This window comes from Aricia agestis, chromosome 5 (genome assembly GCF_905147365.1).
Source record: "Aricia agestis chromosome 5, ilAriAges1.1, whole genome shotgun sequence".
NCBI classification, from domain to species: Eukaryota; Metazoa; Arthropoda; class Insecta; order Lepidoptera; family Lycaenidae; genus Aricia; species Aricia agestis.
Window position 1 is genome coordinate 52187 of NC_056410.1, and position 25449 is coordinate 77635.

The 25449-nt window shown below is 41.7% G+C and overlaps 1 protein-coding gene across 1 annotated transcript; it reads left to right on the plus strand.

Annotated features, from left to right (window-relative positions):
* Window positions 1–364: 364 nt before the first annotated feature.
* LOC121726941 (glutamate receptor ionotropic, kainate 2-like) lies at window positions 365–25158 on the plus strand. The gene is made up of 13 exons (XM_042114592.1): window positions 365–481; window positions 579–721; window positions 808–963; window positions 8521–8675; window positions 8755–8951; window positions 19099–19217; window positions 19415–19795; window positions 21482–21545; window positions 21738–22447; window positions 22532–22617; window positions 22689–22819; window positions 24136–24251; window positions 24347–25158. Exons 1-13 carry the CDS (start codon window positions 415–417, stop codon window positions 24794–24796), a joined length of 2775 nt encoding a protein of 924 aa, XP_041970526.1. The 5' UTR covers window positions 365–414; the 3' UTR covers window positions 24797–25158.
* Window positions 25159–25449: the final 291 nt, after the last annotated feature.

The following is a 25449-nucleotide window of genomic DNA, read 5'->3' on the forward strand; positions in this document are numbered from 1 at the left end:
AAAATAATTCCCATACAAAAACACAACTTTAGCCTATTTTTGCTCTATAACGGTACGGAACTCTTCGTGCGCGGGTCCGATTCGCACTTGGCCGATTATTTATCAACTTATGCAACATGCCTCCAGATAAGTTAGCAACTTATCACTTATTAGTTACCACATTAAGTAAAATTAATAGTCAAATTAATATTGTACTAATTAATCAGTTATCATTTTCCTATTTTACATAGAAGTAGCATTTTTTAATAACACTCTCGGTACCTAACTTTTCGTCGAACGCCGTGCCACGAGATCTGGCGCGACCGTTCTCAAAATAGACAACTACCGCCCCCCGACCCCGCACCGCCGCGCCGCCCGCCGACTGCCGAGTAGCGAGTGCCACATTCGCGAGTTCGTCTCGTGCACCATAGTGTCATGAGGGCTCGTCTGTTGACACTGGCTGTGCTGCTGAGCGCGGCGACCGCGCAGGACATCACAATAGGCGAGTACGGGGAGCCCGTAGCGCTCGTGAGGTCCCTCTATTCGCGTAGTCGGCGTAGACTGTAGAGTGAAACGTATATAATATTGTGTGTGCGCAGGCGTGGTGGGCGCGGAGCCAGAGCGCGCGGCGATGCTGGCGGCGGCGGTGGACGCGGCGCAGAACATGTCGGGTCCGCCGGCGCCGACCGCGCCCGTGGAGCCCCGGGAGCCGCTTGCGGTGCCGGTGCACGTCTGCGACCAGGTACCGTAACGAACGTCGCCCGGCCGGTTAAATATCAGCTTGCAATAATTTTCTTTTAACAAACGCTAACTGGTAGTGATTGTCAGGCGGAGTCGGGCGTAGCGGTGGGTGTGGGCGGGGGCGCGGGCGCGGCGGCGGCGGCGCGCGTAGGTCTGGCGCTGCTGCTGGCCGACGCCGCCACCTCCGACGAGCAGCGCCTTGCCGCACTTGACTTGTTCCCGCACGCGGACGTGCTGGCGGAGGTAATACGTAAACATTTATTTTCTGTCTTATCTATCTGGGACTGAAGAAAAATATTATTCTTAACTCATATAACTATATATAACTACTAGATGTCCCGCGCGGCTTCGCCCGCGTAAATTAGAAATTTTACAGAATCCGTAGGTACATTTTCCCATAAAAAATATTTCCCCCGTTTTTCCCACATTTTCCTGAGTTTCTTCTGTCGTATTAGTCTTAGAGTAATAATAATAATAGCTCCCACACCGGTTTCGGTGACGGTGGCCGGTTTCATTGAAACCAGGCCAGGTACGCAGGAGTAATTTTATAGTGCCCAAGTATGTGCGCAGTACACAAGAGCACTCTCTATTCCTTTACTCTCATAACCCAGTGGGACGGAAGACCGACACGACCGGCGAGAGATCAGGCGCAGGACCGACTTTTTACATGCCCATCCGACGCATGGATCATCTTACTTGTCAGACAATCAGGTGATCAGCCTGCATTGTCCTAACCAAACTTGGAAATAACATGTTTCCGACGCGGGAATCGAACCCACGACCTCCGAGTCAAGAGCCGCGCTCTATACCACTAGACCACGTAGTCTTAGAGTAATAATATAATATAACCTTCTCGATAAATGATGAGTCTTACTCGATAAATGATCTATCTAACACTGAGATAAGTTTTTAAATCGGACCTGTAGTTTCTGAGATTGACGCGTTCAAGCAAACATACTCTTCAGGTTTATAATATTAGGTAGATATAGATTTTTTTTAATTATCGCTTGACAAACTCGAGTCTCGATCTAAAAGACTATGAAATGGTATAATATGGTAGTGATGATGATGATGATGATGATGAAGAATGTAATTTGCATAGTAGCATATGCTTTCTGTTCTTAAAACAACGCCGAAACTCCCAAACTTGTATCTATAGCGATGATGCGAAGAAAAATCTTGTGTTTATTCCTGTGACCACAAAACGTATTGAGCAATTTAGAAGTAAATTAAATTCAAATATCCATTTATTGGACAGCTCACATAGCTCTGATGAAGCTTTTAATAAATTATTTAAGGTGATAAGAACTCAATTTAATTCAATATTTACTTCTAAAACGGTTAGAAACAGTAATAAAAAAACTAAATTTATTAATTGGGCAACAAAAGGAATAAAAATAAGTAGGAAAAGATTATATGACTTATAATATGATGAAAGGTGTATTAACAATAGTGAAGTATTTAAAGCATAATATGTTAGAAACTACTCAAAAACCTTCAGAAAAGTTTGTAAAGCTGCTAAAGCCCTATATATAAAAAATAAAATTAAAAACTCTAAAAATAAAATCAAAACAACATGGCAGGTAATAGCGGGTGAGACTGGAAATGTCACCTGTCGTAGCTCTGATTTTGAACTATACTTTGAAAATAAAAAGATTACTAATGATCAAGAAGTTGCGACGGTCTTTGAAAAGTTTTTTGCTGACATTCCGGTCTCAACGACAAAAAATTTAAATTCTTCGTCTGAAGCTGCCGAAAAGCAAAAGAGACAATGTAAAGGAATGTGATGTCAATTTTAAGTTTAGAGAAATTAACCCCAGAGATATTATTGATACCTTTAAATTGTTGAGTATCAAAAATACTGCTGATCTCTGGGGCATGTCCACAAAAATTATTAAATCAATAATTGACATCGTAGCTCCTCATTTAGCAATGATTTTCAATGACTGTATAAAAAATGGTGTTTTTCCTGACTTAATGAAGCATAGCAAGATTGTTCCTTTATTCAAAGCCGGAACTAAATCGGATCCCACGAATTTCAGGCCTATATCAATTCTACCGACCTTTAGTAAAATATTTGAAAAAATTATTTTAAAACAATTACTAGTACATTTTAATTCTAATAATTTATTACATGATAATCAATACGGATTTACTAAGGGTCGATCCACAACGGATGCTGGTATAGGACTCCTTTGCAGTATTTTTGAGGCTTGGGAGGAGTCGCAGGATGCCTTAGGTGTTTTTTGCGATCTCTCCAAAGCCTTCGATTGTGTTGAGCATGCTACATTGATCAGGAAATTGCGCCACTACGGAATTAAAGACTCTGCTCTCAGCCTTTTGACTTCTTACCTTAAAAATAGGACTCAAAGGGTTGAGGTTAATAGTAAAAGGTCCAAAGGAACCAAAATAGAATTAGGTGTCCCACAGGGATCTATATTAGGCCCATTTCTTTTTCTCATCTATATAAATGACTTACCTTATCTAGTTAAGGATAATAATAATGAGATAGTGCTTTTTGCTGATGACACTTCACTTATTTTTAAAGTGAAGCGACAACAGTCGAACTACGACGAGGTAAACAGTGCTCTCTCAAAAATAGTACATTGGTTTAATGTTAATAACTTACTTTTAAATTCTAGTAAAACAAAATGTATAAAGTTTACTTTGCCCAATGTTAGGCAAGTCCAAACCAATGTAGTATTAAATGATGAGAAGATGAATTTGGTAGACAACACTGTATTCTTAGGTATTACACTTGATAGTAAATTACAGTGGGGTCCTCACATTGTTAATCTTGCAGGTAGGCTCAGTTCTGCAGCATATGCAGTCAGAAAAATTAGGGAAATTTCTGACGAAGATACGGCACGATTAGTATATTTTAGTTATTTTCATAGTAGGATGTCATATGGAATCCTTTTATGGGGAAACGCTGCCGACATTAATACAATATTTGTGCTGCAGAAGCGAGCCATACGTTCTATTTATAAAATGTCTGCTTTAGAATCTCTGAGAGATAAATTTAAAGAAATTGGTATTCTAACTGTTGCTTCTCAATACATTTTGGATAATGTAATATATGTTAGAAAAAATATAAGTAAATTTAAAGTTAAAAGTGACATTCACTCTAGGAATACTAGAAATAAGCACAAGCTAGATATGCCGGTGATCAGACTTAGTAAAGTCAGTAAATCTTTTAAAGGTCAATGTATACGCCTTTACAACAAAATCCCAGAAAACGTTCAAAATCTTTCCATTAATAAATTTAAAAAAGTAGTTAAAGAACGTTTGTGTGCCAAAGCCTATTATAAGGTCAATGATTTCATAAACGATGGCACACCTTGGGAGTAGGATGGCTTCTTGCAAGGCTACTTCTTCATTATTATAGGACTTACAATTATGTATGTGGATATTGTATATAATATTTAGTTACAAAATTGTAAACTTTATTTTAAAAGATTAATTTTTTCTCACTTTTTTTGGTAAAAAAGTGGGCCCCGTGCGAGTTTCTTACGCCGGTTCTTCTCGCCGGGTTAGTTCCCGAACCGGTGGTAGGCATCATGTAGGACTTTCTGAAAACATTTATTTTAAATTTATTCAGAAATAAAACAATTTTGATTTGATTTGATATAAAGAATCAGGAATTCTCTCAGCACCTTCCGAACCACGGTATACCAGGTATATCTCGGTGCAAAATCTTACTTGTTGGTAGCATATGCTTAGAATACTTCTCACGAAACCGAAGTCACCATATGTTTCCCTATAACTTTTGAGGAGTTCCCTCGATTACTTATGGATCCTTCATCAGATCACCACTTTTCTGAATATAATACCAAATTGGGATGATACCCTATATACCAAAAGAAAAATTTTGAAAATCGGTTAACAAACGGCGGAGTAATCGTTGAATATAAGAAAACGAACATAACACCTCCCCCATTTTGAAAGTCGGTTAAAATTGTAGCCTATGTGTTCAAATTAATCGTAGCACCATCTGTCAGGACAAACTGAAATTGAAATAGAATAATATTGAATGCGATGATAGCGCCGTCCGCCGGATCTAATGTAAAACATTCCAAAATCAACAACTCCTTATAAATAAGAAATTAATTGAAAAAACATTTTCCAGTAGACCAAACTGTAAATCTAAACCATTCTCGAATCTATATATATGTCTGTCTGTCTGTCCGTCTGTCCGTCCGTATGTCACAGCCACTTTTCTCCGAAACTATAAGAGCTATACTATTGAAACTTGGTAAGTAGATGTAGTCTGTGAACCGCATTAAGATTTTGATACAAAAATGGAAAAAATATTAAAAATTTTAGGGGTTCGCATACAACTAAAATATATTTTTTTCATCTTACCTATGCGTGTGTGGTATCTATGGATAGGTCTTCAAAAATCATATTGAGGTTTCTAAAATAATTTTTTTCTAACCTGAATAGTTTGCGAGAGAGACTCTTCCAAAGTGGTAATATGTGTGTCCCCCCCTCTAACTTCTAAAGTAGGGGCATGATAATTCTTAAAAAAATATATGATGTACATTACTATAAAAACTACCAACGAAAATTAGTTTGAACGAAATCTAGCAAAGTAGTTTTTTTTTATACGTCATAAATAGTAAACCTTAATTTAACTTTCATTAAATCAACTGAAATATAAAAATAAATCCAAAACCCTTTAATTTAATAGAAATAAACCTTATTGCTGCTGCGGAACCATTCATGGGCGAGTCTAACTCGCACTTGGCCGGTTTTTTTTTCTTAATTTAATTTTATTACTTACATGCTTTTTAAACTTGTATTGGATATGGTGCAGAATAATTTCCATCCACAGGATCATATTATATCCCAATGAATACCATCTAGGAATGTCCTTTTGGATGAGGTCATCAATATGAGTCTAAACATGAAACCTCCACTTTCGGTTCAAATGGAATCCGGCTCCTATAGAATCCAGGTGATGCTGCAGCAGCAGATGCAAAAATGTACTGTTTATCTACCGTCTACGTCTTACTAGTTGTCGCAATTAAAATGAGCCCAAACACGAAACCATTTCTCTAAGTTGGTGAGGAGTTGGGTATCCTATTGAGTACCTACCAGGTGATGCTGCAGAACCAGGTCAACTTTCCATTAATGTGTAAATATTCATAAATGTCACGAACTAGAATGCAAAATATAAAGCCCATCAAACGACTGCAAGTTGCTAATCGGCCCTTCACGAACCAGATGAACAGCGATTTTCCAGCACGGACGGACAGACGGACGGACGGACGGACGGACGGACGGACGGACGGACGGACGGACGGACGGACGGACGGACGGACGGACGGACGGACGGACGGACGGACGGACGGACGGACGGACGGACGGACGGACGGACGGACGGACGGACGGACGGACGGACGGACGGACGGACGGACGGACGGACGGACGGACGGACGGACGGACGGACGGACGGACGGACGGACGGACGGACGGACGGACGGACAGACGGACAGACGGACAGACGGACAGACAGACGGACAGACGGACAGACGGACAGACGGACAGACGGACAGACGGACAGACGGACAGACGGACAGACAGACAGACGGACAGACAGACGGACAGACAGATGGACAGACAGATGGACAGACAGATGGACAGACAGACGGACAGACATCGAAATCTCAGTAATAGGGTCCCGTTTTTACCCTTTGGGTACGGAACCCTAAAAAGGAAGGTGATGTGGTTTACTCTCCCGTCAGTGTACACGATGTACACCACTATACTGCGATCTACGCCACGCTGACACTGCTGATCTTAGTTGGGTTCATTTACGTCGTTCGTCGTATTTGTAAGACGAGCCAACAACAGTTTCGAGTATCCCCTGCCGTCACTGCCCCGGTGATTCTGCGGGCGGTGGAGGCCACTAACGTGGAACTTCCGGAGCGGCCTAGCAGTCATCATCGGGGGTGGTTCCTCCGAGCAACAGTACGCAGTCATGTGTGAAAACCAGTGGCAAGTGTACTAACATAGGCTAAGTCATGCATTGTAACTAACACATCTACTAATATTTTTATGGGTTGACTAGATGTCCCGCGCGGCTTCACCCGCGTAAATTAGGAATTTTACAGAAACCGTACATTTTCCCATAAAAAATAGCTATGTATACTCACTTCACGTGGTCTACTCTATATCTGTGCCAAATATTGCTTTAAAACTTTTTCCAGTATTTCCTGAGATAAACCCTTTCTAATTTTTCCCCCGATTTTCCCAGATTTTCCTGAGTCTCTTCGGTCGTTTTAGTCTTAGCGTGATAATATATAACCTATAGCATTAATCGCGTCGATAAATGAGCTATCTAACACTGAAATAAGTTTTATATATAGTACTGAAATAAATTGGACCTGTTGTTCCTGAGGTTAGCGCGATCAAGCAAACATACTTTCAGGTTTATAATATTAAGTATAGATTTTTTTTATTATCGCTTGACAAACTCGAGTCTCGATCTAAAAGACAATGAAAAGTACCAATAACAGGATCATAATAGGCTCATAATCATGGGACGATGCATGGTATAATATGGTAGTGATGATGTTGTTGATGATGATGATGATAAATGTAATTTGCATAGTAGCATATTATGCTTTCCGTTGTTAAAACAACGCCGAAACTCCCAAACTCATATCTATAAAGAATCAGGAGTTCTCTCAGCACCTTCCGAACCACGGTATACCAGGTATACCTCGGTGCAAAATCTTACTTGTTAGTAGCATTTGCTTAGAATACTTCTCACGAAACCGAAGTCACCACATGTTTCCCTATAAATTTTGAGGAGTTCCCTCGATTACTTATGGATCCTTCATCAGATCACCACTTTTGTGAATATAATACCAAATTGGGATGATATCCTATATACCAAAAGAAAAATTTTGAAAATTAGTTAACAAACGGCGGAGTAATCGTTGAACATAAGAAAACGAACATAACACCTCTCCCATTTTGAAAGTCGGTTAAAATTGTAGACTATGTGTTATTCTGATGTATAAGCTATGTTATTGTAAAGTTTCATTAAAATCCGTTCAGTAGTTTTTGTGTGAAAGAGTAACAAACCACACATCCACACATCCACACATCCACACATCCACACATCCATACATCCATACATCCAAACAAACTTTCGCCTTTATAATATTATTAGTAGGATGAAGCCTGAAATAAACATATTTTATTTATTATTTATTTATTAAATTTTAGTTCTTTACAACATTCAGCATCCTCTTCCCTGAGTCCCAGGATGTACAAAGTACAATAATTATGTTAACTGCTGAGTGAAAGCTTTGTGTCAGCAGTTTACATTCATGAACGTTGTAACATTTTACTTAATAAATCAGTGTAAGAACAGCACTCGTTGGATTTGGTTGTTTCATTCTATCCCTATCTATCTGTAGAAACTAGAAACACTACTGTGGGGATAATGTGCGTGGAGGCCAAAGGAAGATCTTCCGACCGAGCGAGGTGTTATGCTCGGTCAGGCCGGAGCCCACGTGTTACATCTCAGCTGTCGTATATACCGACGCGCTCAGAAAACTTCGATAGCGCGATGCAGGAATGTTAGGCGAATTGTGGGTACCGCCACACTACAAATCCTATGTCCCTTCACGTGGTCTATTCTTCATGTGTGCCAAATAACATAAAAATTGCTCCAGTAGTTCTTAAGATACGGAATAAACGGATAAAGGTACGGAACCCTACGTGCGCGAGTCCGACTCGTACTTGGTCAATTATTAACTACTTTATGATCTCAAACGATAGGCGTGTGCGGCGCTGTGCAAGGCGAAGGAGTGGCGGCAGGCAGTCCTGCTCCACGAGGGCAGCGCCAGCCCCGCACCACTGCTCGCGCCCCTGGCGGACGAGCTGGTGCTGCGCGCGCGCCAGCTGCCTCCACCCGGCGACGACGATGCGCTGAGGTACCGACTCTTGATGCCGTCTACGGCGCGGTGCGAGGCGCGGGGCCGGTGTATATATGTAATGCTGGGGGTTGCGCAGGAACCTGCTGTTGGTACTGAAAAAGAGCGGCGCGCGGAACTTCATCGTGTGGAGCGGCGCGGTGACGGCGGTGCGCGTGCTGGACGCGGCGCAGCGCGTGGGGCTACTGGCGGAGCGTCACTCCTACCTGCTGCCCGTGCTCGACTTGCACACGGAGACGCTCGCTGACTTCAGCTACGGCGGGGCCAACATCACCGGTGAGCCGTTACCACTTTCCTGAGGCACGTGTAGCTTGACCGCTCCTACCGCTAAGATTATCCTTAAAGTCAGCTTGCTGAGCTATTTTATGACGGAGCGGTGCCTATTCTACTTCAACATCAGCTTAGCATGATAACGCCAATATTTTGTATTTTAAATCAAATTCTTTTAAAACGAGACGATAAATGACATCCCTCGTGTCCCTTTGCAAGAGTGTGATGACTGATTACCGATGATACATCATCAGCATAGCTCAAGAGATGTACTCAAAATTTTGGGTACGTTCAGTTACTAACAGTACGTCCAATAAACCAAAAAAATAATAGTAACAAAAAAAAGTTTCGTTACACTCTTGATACACCAAAAGCGCTTTTCCTAAATGTTTTAATAAAAACGAAACTTTTTTTCTATTCCTTCAGGCACCGGGGACTGTTTTCGTTTCCTAGAACCTAAAAATACAAAAAAAAAACTCAAACTGTATAGTGGAATATTATTTTCTATATAAATATTCTTGTAGCATACTACCTTTAACTATTTTTCTATACTACGGAAAAAGCCACAAGGTCACTGCGGCTTTTTAAGAAAATTAAAACAAAACTTATAAACTTTCAATTATATACTTTTCGAAATGGTTAGTAAATAAAAGGTAAATTCATGTAATAATTTTGCCGATAATAAATGTTTAACTAAAGAAAAATTAAAGAAATAAATTTCGTACATAGAAAAAGGCCACAAAAGCCATTAGGGCAAACGATTCCTTAGTTTTCTGTACTAGTGCTCTACGATTCCGTGGAAAAATGACACAGACGCAATAGTGTCTTTTTTCCTAGTAATGTAAAAGCACTAATGGCAGATGCTTTAAGGAAACATGGAACATTTGAATGTTGTAAAATATATATTTATTAAAATAAAGGATTGATAAATTCTTCTATGTCTTCAGTAACTCTTACAAAATAAAACTATTATGATTATTCACTGACAAATCAATTAAAAAAAAAATTATTGGTCTTTTTGTAAACTTAGTCATAACAACTAATAGATGACATCACAGAAAACGAACATCACTAATAGTAGACACCAATATGAACTAATAGTTGACATAGAACATTACATTACATTTAACATTTTTCCTATTATTAGGTCTTTATCTGCCGTTTTTTCAAAAGATTTCATTTACTTCATCATAGTAACAACATGTATATGAAATATTATCCACGTTGTCTCCAGATTCTATCCATTCTTCTTCCATGCTGAAACTATATTTCCTTTTATATTTTTATTTTTCATATATTTTTTCCTAGCAAATTTTTTTCAGTCTTTAGTCTCCATGCTTCTCTTGCCTTTTTTTTTCTTCTTTATTTTCTCAGCTCTCCTTTTTCTTCTTTTTTTTTTAATGGAATAAAGGGGCAAACGAGCAAACGGGTCACCTGATGGAAAGCAACTTCCGTCGCCCATATACACTCGCAGCATCAAAAGAGCTGCAGGTGCGTTGCCGGCCTTTTAAGAGGGAATAGGGTAATAGGTGAGGGTAGGGATGGAAAGGGGCAAACGAGCAAACGGGTCACCTGATGGAAAGCAACTTCCGTCGCCCATATACACTCGCAGCATCAGAAGAGCTGCAGGTGCGTTGCCGGCCTTTTAAGAGGGAATAGGGTAATAGGTGAGGGTAGGGATGGGAAGGGAGGGAAGGGAATAGGGGAGGGTAGGGAAGGGAATGTTCGCGCCTTAGCTGCGAACACCTACACAATCGTCGAGCGCGGCCGTCGGCGCTCTTCCATCCCACTCACACGAACGAGAACATTCGCGGCGCGGTACGAGGTACACCGCGAGCTCCACTTCTATACCTACAACCGCCGTGGACGCTCATAGTTAAAATTTCTATTATATGAAGTCAAAATTATTGTAAAAGTATCTAGAATATAATATTTGTATGAAGAGTACAGTTTTTAATTTATTCTCTTATGTTCGACCGAACAGGGAATAGGGTAGGGGATTGGGCCTCCGGTAAACTCACTCACTCGGTGAAACACAGCGTAAGCGCTGTTTCACGCCGGTTTTCTGTGAGAACGTGGTATTTCTCCGGTCGAGCCGGCCCATTCGTGCCGATGCATGGCTCTCCCACGTATGATCTTTTTACTGCTAAAAAACTAAAGCAATCGATTTTTAGATCAGACAAGGTCTAATATGTCAATTTTCAGGTACAGTAGTTCTAATTTGTTAGCTTGTTAATATAATTATATTCTCAGAGAATATTTATGATATTTGCAGTAGAATAAACTACAAAATAACTTTAGTATGTATTGCAAAATGATGATATGAGTTCCATGTCATCTATTAGATTTTTAAACATTTTCAAGAACTAATAGTAGACACCCTTTATATTGTTAGGGAAAATGGATAAAAAATCATAAATAAACATTAATTAGTATAATGACCATTAATCCAATGAAATCAATAGAAATTACAAAAAATCAAATAAATGTATTCAAAACTTACGTGTAAAATTTCGCCTTCCGTAACCTATTTGCTAAGAAACTGCCGAGCGCGAGTTGACGCGGTCACATTTTTTACGAAAACTGATCCCATTTTAAAATTTTGTTCCCGAAGGCGTCCCTAATATATTTTTTCACGTCAACAGATAGCTTGAGAAGCTTATAAAATTTATAGTGTTGAGAAAAAAATTAGACTAATTCTTAATTTTATGGTATTTTTGTCGTAAGTCTCATCTATTAGTTCCGAGTCTACCATTAGTGCTCTTACCTTAATTACTTTAAAGAATGTAAAACATATATATAACGTAGTTTTTGTACTTACTGTGTGTTCCCTTTTACGGTAAACACAACTAATTTAAACAAGGAACAGTGCAATGACGCTTAACGCGAGTTCGCGGAGTAAAGGCAGGGTGGCGCGAGCGCCTCGTCCCCGGCCCGCGCGTCCTTTCACGCATTCAAAGAAAACGGTCACGGAAGCCTTTGTTGCTTTTTTCGGCGGGGAATTTAAGAGCTAGCAAGTGTGGCATTTTTTACTGGTTCTTAAAGTTAACTTTTAATATTTTTTTAAACTGAAGGTTATAGATAATGAGCTGCCGATTTCGATTATGCAATAAAAATAAAAAGCCATAGTGACCAGGGCGCCCTTATTCGTAGGATACGACGAAACATTAATATTAGGGTACTAAGTAGATCAATAAACAATCATCCGGCTACAACAAAAAATATTACAATTTGTTTTTTGTTATGCTTTTGTTAATTTGTTAATTATCACCATTTTAATGTTTTTATAATATTATTCATATTATAAAAACATTAAAATGGTGATGCTTGCCTTTGATTGTTAATAAGTGTCCGGGTAGTTAGGTCTGAATGTCAAAATGTACTGATCTACATAACGTACGTAACATACTTACATATATCATTGTTCTCTCATCTACATACTTCAAAAATAACTTTTCCCGAAATGACTGATTTTCTATGGGTTTTTATTATTAAAATGTCGGAAATCCGTAAAGCCTAATACAAGGGTACATTCAGCTCCATTATCTATTAACACAGGAAAATTAAACATTCGACATCAGAATAATTCGCATAGATCTGAAAATTTGTAGAGACGTTAACAGTACTATAAATAAATCCTCAAAAGTCCCCGGCGATCCTCCTTGTGCCAAAATTTTTATTAAATGTCAAAGGTACTTATGAAAATGAAGTTTTTCCCATTTTTATTTCAAATGGTGCATTCTATTATAGAAATATGTAGGACAAGATTGTAGATCATGGAATTCTCTACAAAAAATATCGGAACACTTTTTTGTGCGACTTACCATTCCTTATGAAAAACGCGTTAAATAATTTATTTTTGTGTTGGATAGTCTTATATATCGAGGAAGACTTGAGCTATATAACATCACGTTGCCACCAATTGGAGCATAGAAACAGAGGAAAATTTGGATAAACGAAAATTATTTGAAAGAGCTTATTTCACAAACTCCTAAAGCATTTTTTTAATTTTTATGTTATTTGGCACAGATATAGAATAGACTGTAGACCACGTTGAAGGACATAGGCTATTTTGTTTCTCGGGAAAATGTACGGTTTCCGTGAAATACATAATTAACAGGACGGAGCGGAAGTTGTTGTTCTTCATCATGCGATCTAAACTTTTCGAGTGCGTACGCTTGCGTGTCACTCAGAAGTATGCCAGGAGGAGAACATTTCAAACAGCCCTAGTATGTAGTCAGTAGTACAGAGTACTGGACGTTAAGCGTGGCTCCGCCCGTGTTAATTATAAATTTCACGGAAACCGTACATTTCCTGAAAAACAAAATAGCCTGTGTCCCTCTACGTGATCTGTTCTATATCTGTGCCAAAAAACATAAAAATTGCTTCAGCGGTTCGTGAGAGAAGCCCTTTAAAATTGTTTCCTCCGTTTTTTTCACTTCTTCATTTATTTTTCCCTCCCATTGCTGCATTGGTCGCAGCGTGATGTTATATTATAGCCTAAAACTTTCCTCGATATATAAGACTATCCAACACAAAAAGAATTTTTCAATTCGAACCAGTAGTTCTACAAATTCTTCAGCTTCATAATATAAGTTCCTAGATACGATCTTCCTAAACTTTAACGCGTTTTTCATAAGGAATGGTAAGTCGTAGAAAAAAAGTGTTAAGATACATATTTTTTGTAGAGAATTCCATGATCTACAATCTTGTCCTACTTATTTCCATGATAGAATGCACCATTTGAAAAAAAAACGGGAAAAACTTCATTTTCATACCTTTGACATTTAATAAAATTTTTGGCACAAGGAGGATCGCCGGGGACTTTTGAGGATTTGTTAATTATAATGCTGTAATTAACGTCTCTACAAATTTTCAGCTCTATGCGAATTATTCCGAGGTTATTTATGGAGGATTAAGTATTAATGGAGCTGAATGACGAAGGTACCCTTGTGTTAGGCTTTACCTTATTTTCCTGTTCTGAGGGCTTTACGGATGTCCGACACTTTAATAATAAAGACCTATAGAAAATCAGTCATTTTGGGAAAAGTGTTTTTTGAAGTACGTACGTTATGTAGATCAGTACATTTTGATATTCAGACCTAACCACCCGGACACGTTAATGAAAAAGTGGAAAATCAAATTTTTTTGATATTGTTACGTGCTAGGGTTCGAGGATTTGGAGAGAAAGACCTGGTGACTCTCTTGAAGACTTTATTAACACTGCACTAAACACTAGGTCACAACACTTAGCACTAAGTCCAAACACTAATCACTAGGTCCAATCACTAAGCACTATCACTGTCCTAGGTCGTAGCCAAGTCGCAGGTTTCACTGGTTCACTCACCATTGATCACTTGTGTTCACTCCGAAATCGCCTTGATGATCGCTCGAACCGAACTAACTTGCCGGGCCTGCCTGCGGCTCTTTTTATATGGCGAGACGAATTCCAGAAATTTCCCGATTCACGTAAACAAGTAAACAACCGTGGGAAATTTCTAGGCGGCTCGGGCATGTACCACAATAAAACTGTCGTCCTTGCGATAAGTGCAGTAAGTTGAATTTAATTTAGACCTTATGGACTCAGTCATAAGGTCTAAATTCAAACACGCTAACAAATAAAGGGTAAACACGTAAACAAACATTGGACCTTTTTAGAAGGTTCGAGTATGTACTCGCGCACCACGTGTCCGTATACCATGTACCGTAACACTACTCCCCTCTTAGAGATGCTCGTCCCGAGCATCATTGTTACTGCCATGGTAACGCGCCAGACGGTTCCTACGACTACTCCTGGTCTGTAGTCCCTTTACAGCAGCGCAAGTAATACATCTGTGGCACCAATCCTGCACATCATCTCTCCAATGCAACCAGAAGAATCGTTCTCGCACTTTCCTTAGCATCCTCTTGACGCCTAGATGACTCCCTGATACGCCCTCATGTATCTCGCGGAGAACATCTGGTACTCTTGCCCTTGGGACAATTATCTGAAAATAGAACTCTCTGCCGTTAGCCTTCTGCCATTTCCGGTAGAGTAGTCCGTCCTGAAGTATCAGACTGTCCCATTGCTCCCAGTACGCCTTAGTGACAGCGCCAGTGGGTGCAACCTCACTCCAGATTGGTTTTATGTCACCCCGTTTCTTCCATGTGATGATGTGCCGAAGGTCGTCATCTTTTTCTTGAGCCTTTCTCATAGCTTCATTCTCCATGTGCCCCAAATTACTTGTTCTCTTTGTTCCGCTCCGTGCCTGGGAGGTAACAGTTACCGGGGCTTTCTCCGCGTCATCCAGTACTCGCCCCTTAGTTCTGGATTCTATTCGTTCCCCATGACTCCGGGTAGGGGATGAAACCGCTTGCTTCTTCAACTCCTCCATTTGTTCCTCGATCTTTTCATTCTTGCCATCTGGGTCTCCTTCTGCGGGCAGTTGAGCTGAAGATGGCCCCTCTCGCCGCACTTGTAGCACATGGCTCCAAAACTTTTCTTTATAGGAGCCTTAACCTCCTTGACTTCCTCAGGGACCTCACGGATCTTATAGGTCTGCCGTATGTCACACCGAACAGCCTCGACCTCCAAAGCATGCGCCAATGCTTCCTTAAGCGAGGTGTGGTGACGTAGCCTCACCGCAGCTCTGACTTCCAGGTCCCTGATTCCGTCGACAAAGGCTTGAACAATGTTCGAGTCAACCATCTTGGAATCGGCTCCTGGGTGTGCCTTCTTGACCAGTTTTTCAATTTCCAACGCCCATTGTTGCAGTCCCTCTCCTGAGCGTTGGACTCTGTCACGAAGTTGAGCACGGAACACGTGCTCCAGGTGTCGCTCCCCGTATCTGGATTCAAGGGCCTCCATCAGGTCTTTGAACCCATTTCCTGTATGTGCTTCCAGGACTGACAAGGCTTGCCCTCTGAGCGCGACAGTGAGAGCGGTCAGGCATTGTTCGTCAGTCCATCCGTTGGCAGAAGCAACCGTCTGGAATTGCTGACGATAAGCGTTCCAAGAAGTAGTACCGTCGTATGGTGGCACTTTAACTCTTGGTCCTTGTACCACTACGGAAGCTCCACTAGACGCCGCGACTCCTGTGGTTTCCAGGCGCACTACTTTCTTCTGAAGTTCAGTGAGGCCGGTTTTTACATTTTCCACATCCACTCCTAACCCGGTAACGCGTTCGTCCATTACGTCGACATCTTTACGAAGCTTAGTCACCGTGTCACTAACATCCTTTATAGCTCCAAGTGCTTTTTCTTGGAGGTCTTTTTGCTGCTCTTGTGATTCTCGAATCGCTCTGATTTCAGCCTTCTGAAATTCTTGCAAAGCGCCGAGCTTGCATTCTTGTGACTCCATCAAAGCGCCAAGCTTGCGGTCTTGTGCCTCCATCATTGCCTTTTGAGAATCTTTCAACGCCTGACTTTCAGCTTTTTGAGACTCCTGCAAAGCCTGAATTAATTCAATTATGCTTTCCAATTGAAGAGCCATTTGAGGGGCCGTAGAAACTACGGGCGTAGCAGGATAGATGGAACTAGTCGACGGGGCCTGAGCAGGCGGGGCCCAGTGGGCGGCGCCAGTGGGCGTGGCCTGAGTGGGCGGGGTCTGGTGGGCGGAGCCAGTGGGCGTGGTCACGCCCAAAGTGGGCGGAGCCTGAGGGGCGTGGCCAGTGGGCGTGTCCCGGTGGGCGGAGCCAGTGGGCGTGGCTTCGCCCAAAGTGGGCGGAGCCTGGTGGGCGTGGTCAGTGGGCGGAGCCAGGTGGGCGGGGCCAGTGAGTGGGACCTGTCCCTCAGTGGGCGGAGCTTGGTCCCCAGTGGGTGTGGCCTCCGCAACTCCCCTCTCGGAGTCAATGGCAGCAGCTCGCTGCGCCCTTGTCCTGACACTCCCCTTGAAGTCCTCTCTCGGAGTCAATGGCATCTCCAAATCCCACTTCTGACACCAGTTGTTACGTGCTAGGGTTCGAGGATTTGGAGAGAAAGACCTGGTGACTCTCTTGAAGACTTTATTAACACTGCACTAAACACTAGGTCACAACACTTAGCACTAAGTCCAAACACTAATCACTAGGTCCAATCACTAAGCACTATCACTGTCCTAGGTCGTAGCCAAGTCGCAGGTTTCACTGGTTCACTCACCATTGATCACTTGTGTTCACTCCGAAATCGCCTTGATGATCGCTCGAACCGAACTAACTTGCCGGGCCTGCCTGCGGCTCTTTTTATATGGCGAGACGAATTCCAGAAATTTCCCGATTCACGTAAACAAGTAAACAACCGTGGGAAATTTCTAGGCGGCTCGGGCATGTACCACAATAAAACTGCCGTCCTTGCGATAAGTGCAGTAAGTTGAATTTAATTTAGACCTTATGGACTCAGTCATAAGGTCTAAATTCAAACACGCTAACAAATAAAGGGTAAACACGTAAACAAACATTGGACCTTTTTAGAAGGTTCGAGTATGTACTCGCGCACCACGTGTCCGTATACCATGTACCGTAACAATATTTACAACGGGTATCTCTTCTAAGCCCTTTTAAGATTATACTTAAAAGAATTTTAAAAAATCTAGATTTCTTGTTTTGAAATAATCAGCGTTTATATGTTATCATTAAAGTGGTGACAATTAACAATTTTACAAAAGCATAACAAATAAACGAATTGCGATAATTTTGTTTTGTTGACGGATTATTGTTTACTAGACTTTCCGCGCGGCTTCGCCCGCGTAATAAATGCCTATGATCATTCACGTGGTCTGCTTCTTATCTGTGCCAAATAACAAAAAAATACTCCAGTAGTTTTTTTTTAATGAAACAAGGGGGCAACGGGTCACCTGATGGAAAGCAACTTCCGTCGCCCATGGACACTCGCAGCATCAGAAGAGCTGCAGGTGCGTTGCCGTCCTTTTAAGAGGGAATAGGGTAATAGGGGGGGGGGGGAGGATGAGAAGGGAAGGGAATAAGGGAGGGTAGGGAAAGGAATAGGGTAGGGGATTGGGCCTCCGGTAAACTCACTCACTCGGCGAAACACAGCGCAAGCGCTGTTTCACGCCGGTTTTCTGTGAGAAAGTGGTATTTCTCCGGTCGAGCCGGCCCATTCGTGCCGAAGCATGGCTCTCCCACGTTTGAAAAGTGTTTGTGAGATAAGCCCGTTCAGATAATTCCCCCCGTTTTTTTTCACATTTTCCTCTATTTCTTCGCTCCTATAACAGTCTCAGCATGATAAAATATAGCCTTCCTCGATAAATGGGCTATCTAACACTGAAAGAATTGTGTAGTATATACTACACAATTCTTTCACTGGTGTTAGATAGAAAGAATTTTTCAAATCGGACCAGTAGTTCCTGAGATAAGCACGTTCAAATAAACAAACAAACAAACTAACTAACTAACAAACTCTTCCGCTATATAATATTAGTGTAGATAGTATAGATTGGTAAGTCTACTTAGTACCCAAATTTTTTATTCCTTATATTAATATTTAATCAGTTAAAATAATGTTTTTTTAGTTTACATGGTAGAGTGCGGCAAATCACGTGAAACCTTATCGTTATTTTCGTCACTTAATTAAAATTATGAGGATTGTTACTAATCAGTTCCGTAAGGGAGGACATTTTTTAGGAAATTTCCTGCTCTTTAAGGATCTATTTTCAAAGTTTGATTATCTCAAATAGTTTTTGAAATATAAAAAAAAAAACAAATCCTTCTTTTTTTTCTTTTTTTATTGTTTATAACTTTTGCATTTTTTTTTCAGCCTCTCTTGGAATTTTGATAGAATGTTCTAGATGATATTCCGAATCGAATGAGCCCAAAATCATAATTTTCGGTGCTGTAGATCAGGTTTTGAGGAAAATGACACTTGTGAACCAGAATATAGGGGCCGCTCCACACCGGAATGGCAGCGGCGCGGCGAGCACTTTCAGTGTCGCGATTTCTCAAGCGATACTATGTATTACTGTAATGAAAATAAAGTTTAAAATCATATGACACTGAAAGTGCTCGCCGCGCCGCTGCCATTTCGGTGTGGACCGACACTAATATTAAAGCGGTTTTACAATTTACGGGCCCAATTTAACACCGGACGTCAAAATTGAATGCTCTGCACTACTTAAGGAAAAGACGCCCCTGGATCGAATACTATTATTAATTGTTGTATAATTAAATAATAACTATCATAGCTCTGCGGTTGTTCGACCCTGAGTCGAAGGAGGTGCGCCAGGCGATGACGACGTGGCGGGCGGCTTACGTCGAGCGGCTCGGGGACGCCGCCGAAGCGCAGGTGGAGCAGATAGATCAGGTGATCCAAATATACTGAAGAGTTTTTACGTGGATTTCATCGTGTGTAAAAATATCCCGGTTTTCATGGATTACTTATAAATACTGTGATCTTACGGAGTACCTTAATACTGATGAATGATGAATGTGTTCCGTACGAAAGTACGTTCAAAAGTTATCATTTTTAGTAGCTACAGCGTAACATGTCGTCGTATGCAGGTGGTGACCAACCCTCCGTCGGAGCTGGTACTCGTGCAAGACGTAGCGAAACTGATGTTCAATGCGGCGAAGCTGCTCCGCCTGCCTTCTCTGCCAGCCGGGGACTGCGCGCGGGGCCGCGCCGCATTTCACGCCGACACGCTGCTGAACTACGTGCGCTCGGAGGAGGACGGCGGCGCGGGTGGCGGGCTGGCGTGGGCGGCGGGCGGCGCGCGGCGTACGGTGCGGTTGCACGCGGCGGAACTGGCGCGTGGAGGCCGTCTAGAGACGGTGGCGCGCTGGGGGCTCGACGCGGGGCTGGCGTGGAACGCGCGTCCGCCGCCTCCGCCGCTCTCCGGTGACGTCATGACCAACAGAACATTCGTGATACTTATAGCCATGGTAAGTATCGCCGTAAGCGATCCTCATTCGAGAATCTGTTTTCGCTAGCCTGCAGGGCGCATTTTTACGACCTTTAATGACACATTTAATATTATGTAATCACAATTTTCATTTGCAACAAATTGAGCTTAATCGACTGGTTGTATGTGCTTCTAGACTTATAATAGTTACACCTAACACCACCCAAGAACCACGTCACTGGTGTGGAGTGCGGTTTGTCTCGGGGCTGTACAGTGTAGCGTGTGTGGCTGCTGCGGACTTAGGCGTTGTATATCCACGGTGGTTTTTGGATTAGTTGGTTATGGGTAAATCTGGTATCTAATTGTATACGTCTTACAGATCTGGGTTCTTTTATTATAATATATTATGTATATAATATAATATTATATTAATACGTGAGCCAAAAGCTTTGTATCCCTTTTGACGAAAAATGGGTAAACGTAGGTGAATGATATTTTGCACAGTTATAGTTTGTATGGTGAAGGAGTGCATCAAGCTAATATTATTTTTAAATTATGCTTTTATCATACATTTTTTTAACAAATAAAACATTACACACACTACAACACACATACTAGGAAAATGACAGATTTTTGAGTGACAAGCCTATACGTATGAATTATACTCTTTTATTTATGGTTGAAGTCTGTTGACAACAAGGTGACAAAATGGATTATAGTATTTTATTGAATCTTAGATACTATTAGACAATGCTTACACGGCCAGTCTGAAATCAGCTGAGTCCCAGAGACAAGATTTGAAAAAATATGATAAAGTCACTGACATAGTATGTACTACGTACTAGACTCGACAACGCAACGCAATGCTTGGTCACATTCAACGTAATCTATATAGCAGCAGTGCACTTAGTCGCCCGCGAGCTCTTCTGCGCGCCAGACGTACCACAATCAAAAACGAAACCAAAAAAAGTCTCAAAAATGCCTAGTTGTGGGTTAAGATAGTGCAAAAATGATTCCAGTAACACTTCCAAATGCAACGGAATAACATTTCATCGGTATTAGCATTCTTATTTAATTATTTTCAATTAAAATACGAACATTCTATTACTAGGCGAAGACGCGCGCCATTTTGCATTGTCATAGAGTAGTAGATTCAGAGTCTAATGTAGGCAGAATACAGAACTATGATAAGACGACCATGAATGAAGTACTTACTCACGTAGACGAGTTTGTATTTTGGTAATATGTATTTAAAATATTACGTACATTATACATGCGTACATTATAATAATTTTATTATGGTACATATTTGAAAATATATAAGTAATTTAAATAAGGTAATTAGCTATAGTGGACTATGGATCCATATTAATTATAAATTTTATAAAAAAGTGAATTTTTATTTTTATTTTATCCACTTACTGAAATGGATTCTGCATTCATTCGAGTGTAGGCACTAAACTATGTCGCTTCTGCGGTACTGATCTATTGCAATCACCGGGGTGGGAGGCGGGGGCCCCCCACCCCGCTCATGCCTCAAGTGCGACATGTTTTTTGTTCGCAATAGCTGCTCTAGTACGTAGTACTTACTACCTCAGTGGATAAAGTCAATATTTTTTTACAAAATATAGGTAGTAGTCCTAATGTCGTTGAAACTAAGGTCGAATGTTGACCATTGGGCGATCTCTAGTAATATTTTATGTGCGTGCCTGTGTCATTCCCACAGAACCAACCATACGTGATGCGGCAGCTGTCGCCGAACCGTCTGGCCGGAAACGACCGTTACGAAGGTGATCTTTGCCTCTTGCTACGATAGATCATTGCTAATTTATCGACATGGCAACAACGTACTTACTAAAAATGTTTTTTTAATTATTACAAGATCAAAAAATGTCGATCAACTCTTTTAATAGTTTTATTCTGTATTCTATAGATGATTTGAAATCCCATCCATCATGCAACGTAATTTTGTCCTTTGAAAGGGTTCTGCATTGAGCTGATCGAGCGACTGTCGCAGCTACTGCACTTCAACTACACTTTCATAGAGCAGCCGGACGGCGCATACGGCACGCGAAACAAAACCACCGGCGAGTGGAATGGCATGATGCGTCGGCTCATGGACGACCCCGGCATCGACTTCGCCATCACCGACCTGAGCATCACGGCGGAGCGCGAGGAAGTGGTCGACTTCACTACTCCTTTCATGAACTTGGGTATTAGCATAATGTTCAGCAAGCCGCAGCCGCCGGAGCCGGCGCTGTTCGCTTTCCTGTTGCCCTTCTCTCGCGGCGTGTGGGTAGGACTGGCGCTGGCGTATGTGGGCACGTCGTTGGTGCTGTTCGCGGTGGGTCGCCTGTGCCCCGAGGAGTGGCAGAATCCCTATCCGTGCGTGGAGGAGCCCCCGGCGCTAGAGAATCAGTTCACACTCGGCAACGCGCTATGGTTCAACCTGGGTGCGGTGCTCCTGCAGGGCTCGGAGATCGCGCCCGTGGCGTACGGCACGCGGGCCGTGGCCAGCGTGTGGTGGCTGTTCGCGCTCGTCATCACCAGCTCCTACACCGCTAACTTGGCGACTCTGCTTGCCACCAAGACCTCCACCGAAATCATACACAACGTGCGCGAGCTAGCCGAGAACGACCTTGGCATCGAGTATGGCGCTAAAAAGGACGGCTCTACCTATACTTTTTTTGAGGTGCGTTAAAAACAAAAATCGAAAAACAGTAACTATGTGACGTGAACTTAAATTAATGTTACTTTTCTTTCTACGACATTACAGATGTCCAACAATCCGTTGTACAAAGGGATGTTTGAGAAGATGAAGGATCAAAAGATGCCAGTGAGCAACCAGGAGGGCATAGATAGGTAAGAGAGCACTTCCTTCGAGTGACGAAATCCCTGGCGCGGCGTTAGTAGATACGCATTGCGTGTTGCAGGGTCGTAGAAGGGAACTACGCATTTCTGGCCGAGTCGACCACCATCGAGTACACCGTCGAGCGGAATTGCGAAGTGGTGATGGTGGGGGACCAGCTGGACAGTAAGGGCTACGGCATCGCTATGAAAAAGAGTGAGTCGCTTTACATTAGACATGCGAATAGTACACACTTTAAAAAAAAAACTATAAATCGAGACATGATTTTCGAAGATAAATCAGCACTAAAGCGTCACCAGGAGATTCGCGACACTAACTGAATTGCTACTTTGTTTAGCATTAATGTTTAGGGTTCCGTTGTCTGGGAGCCTTTTTATTATTTTGTCCGTCTGTCCGTTTTTGGTATACCGTCAAAAAGTTTAGTAAACAGGCACTAGTCGAATGATTATAACATAATATAATAATAATTATTCAGTATCCATGCAAATACATAGTACATATATACTCCGCAGTAAACTGACAGGACTGAAGTGCTTACCTTCTTAAAATATCGGAAAAGTGGTTTGAATAAAGGGAATTTTCTTCTTGCGTCGATTCTATAGTGTTAGCAGAGGGAATAGGGATAGCAATAAATAATAATATTGCTTTGTGAGTCGTCACTCCTTGGCTGACTAATGAATATTCATCTACATATAAATTAAAATTACTATGTAATTGATTGTACTGTCGGTTCTTGGTGGAAATTCATGTTGTACACTAATAAAACACACTTTTCTTGCACTTTTTCCACTATATTTAGATATTATTATAACTTTTAACAAATAACACGACCGGTTTCGAAATTATTCACCTGATGATGAATAATTTCGAAACCGGTCGTGTTATTTGTTAAAAGTTATAATAATATCTAAATATAGTGGAAAAAGTGCAAGAAAAGTGTGTTTTATTAGTGTATAAAATTACTATGTTTTAATTATAACATCTGGAATGCTTTGTTTGGATTTGTGTACATAAAAAGTTTGTATTTTACATGATTATTGAGATAAGAATAAAGTATTCACTTATATGTTGTGAAAAAGTTAGCTATTTTAGTTTCCAAAGTTCACATTTGTGAAACTAATATTAAACCAGACTAATAATTATGATGGCTTGATAGATAGAAAATTTAATATAGCTGTTAATGTTTTTCACACAAACATAAAATATGGTTTGGTTGTAAAGATATTACATTATTTATAAAAAGAGGGAAGGCCGGGCGCAATTTTTTTTTGCAAAAAAGTAGGTAGGTATTTTTTCCGCGATTTTTCGCATCTGAGGAGTTAAAGCACAAATAAATAGGCGTAATAGTTTTTCCGTGAAGTGTACCACAAAATGTAAAGGTTAGGGGATCCAAACTAATTACTAGGGCTTGCTCGCTAATTATTATTTAGAAAGAAAGAAAGAAAACGTTTATTTTTAAAAATGTAACTAAAATGTAAATTTATCTTTAAAAATGTAACTTGTGTTTCCAGATTCTGTGTATCGGCAAGCGCTAAATTTGGCATTGCTGAACCTGCAGGAAGCTGGCGTGTTGCGAAACATGAAGCAGAGCTGGTGGAAGGAGAAGCACGGCGGCGGGGCCTGCCAGGTAGGTGGCCCGAAAACATATAATTAAAATAATATAAATTATATTATAATCATAGAGGGTTCAGATGTAACGCGTATTTTGTACTCACGACACAGAAAAGCGAGGAGCGCGAAAGCGAGGAGATGTCGATGCGTAATTTCCGAGGACTGTTCTACGTGCTGATCGTGGGCTGCGGCATCGGAGTGGTGATCTCCACCTGCGACTTGGCGTGGGCGGCGTGGCGGCACCCTCGCGACCCCGAGCGGCCCTTCGGAGCGAGATTCTGGGCGGAGCTGCGCTTCGTGTTTCGCTTCGACCGCTCAGTGAAGCCGGTGCGGGGGCCGCTGCTGACACCCACGCCGACCGCGTCCGCCCGCAGCACCGCGCGCTCGGCCACCGCGCCCGAGTCGGGGTCGCGGCGCTCGCCGTCACCGCGCCCGTCCGCCCGCTCGCCGTCGGCGTCGCTACGATCGCGCAGCGCGCGCCGCTCGTCTATGCACGCAGCGAGCGCGCGCCTCGCACGTCACGCCTCGCATCCACGCGAAAGTCTTCGTGATGGCTACTGAGGACTGAGCCAAAGAGGATATATAAACTACGTGACTGAGCAGTGACCTCGGACACATTATAATTAATTTTGAGCTGGCAGTGAACTAATAATAATATTATTAGCCCGCAGGGCAGCTTGTGGCGAGCTGTTGGGGAGTAGCGACCCCACGTACCCGAGTGCTCCCAGGGAAGCCCCTGTTCTTCATCTCCGGCTTGCCTTCACCGGCCGGAAAATGGTGAAATGGGGAAAATGGTGAGACAATTCTTGTGTCAGCGCGCGAATAATTTTTGACCAGAGATTCATACAACAACTTTCATTTTTGCAGCTCGATAATATAATGTTTATTCTGGTGAACTCAAATAACCAAATTATCTGCAATAAGCGCATGTTTTATTATTAATGTGACATAATATGTTATTAAAAGCTTTTATTTAACTTGCTCTGTATGTATGTAAGTATGTATGTTACGAAGGAATCTTGGAACTCAATTTTGAAGCAGATATATTTAACCGATTGAGCTGAAATTTTGCATACGCGTTTAGTTTGGATGACCATGCACAATATGTGACATCACTCTAAATCCAATATGGCCGACTGTAGGAACTGCTATTTCCACGTTTGACACTGGCTCGGCAATGCACGCACACAACATACACAACGTCCACGCTCACC

Coding starts and splice junctions, on each gene's coding strand:
- LOC121726941 (XM_042114592.1), top strand. CDS start 415: ATGAGGGCTCGTCTGTTGACACTGGCTGTGCTGCTGAGCGCGGCGACC. Junction 22,618..22,688: donor AACCAGGAGGGCATAGATAG/GTAAGAGAGCAC, acceptor TGCGTGTTGCAG/GGTCGTAGAAGGGAACTACG. Junction 24,252..24,346: donor ACGGCGGCGGGGCCTGCCAG/GTAGGTGGCCCG, acceptor CTCACGACACAG/AAAAGCGAGGAGCGCGAAAG.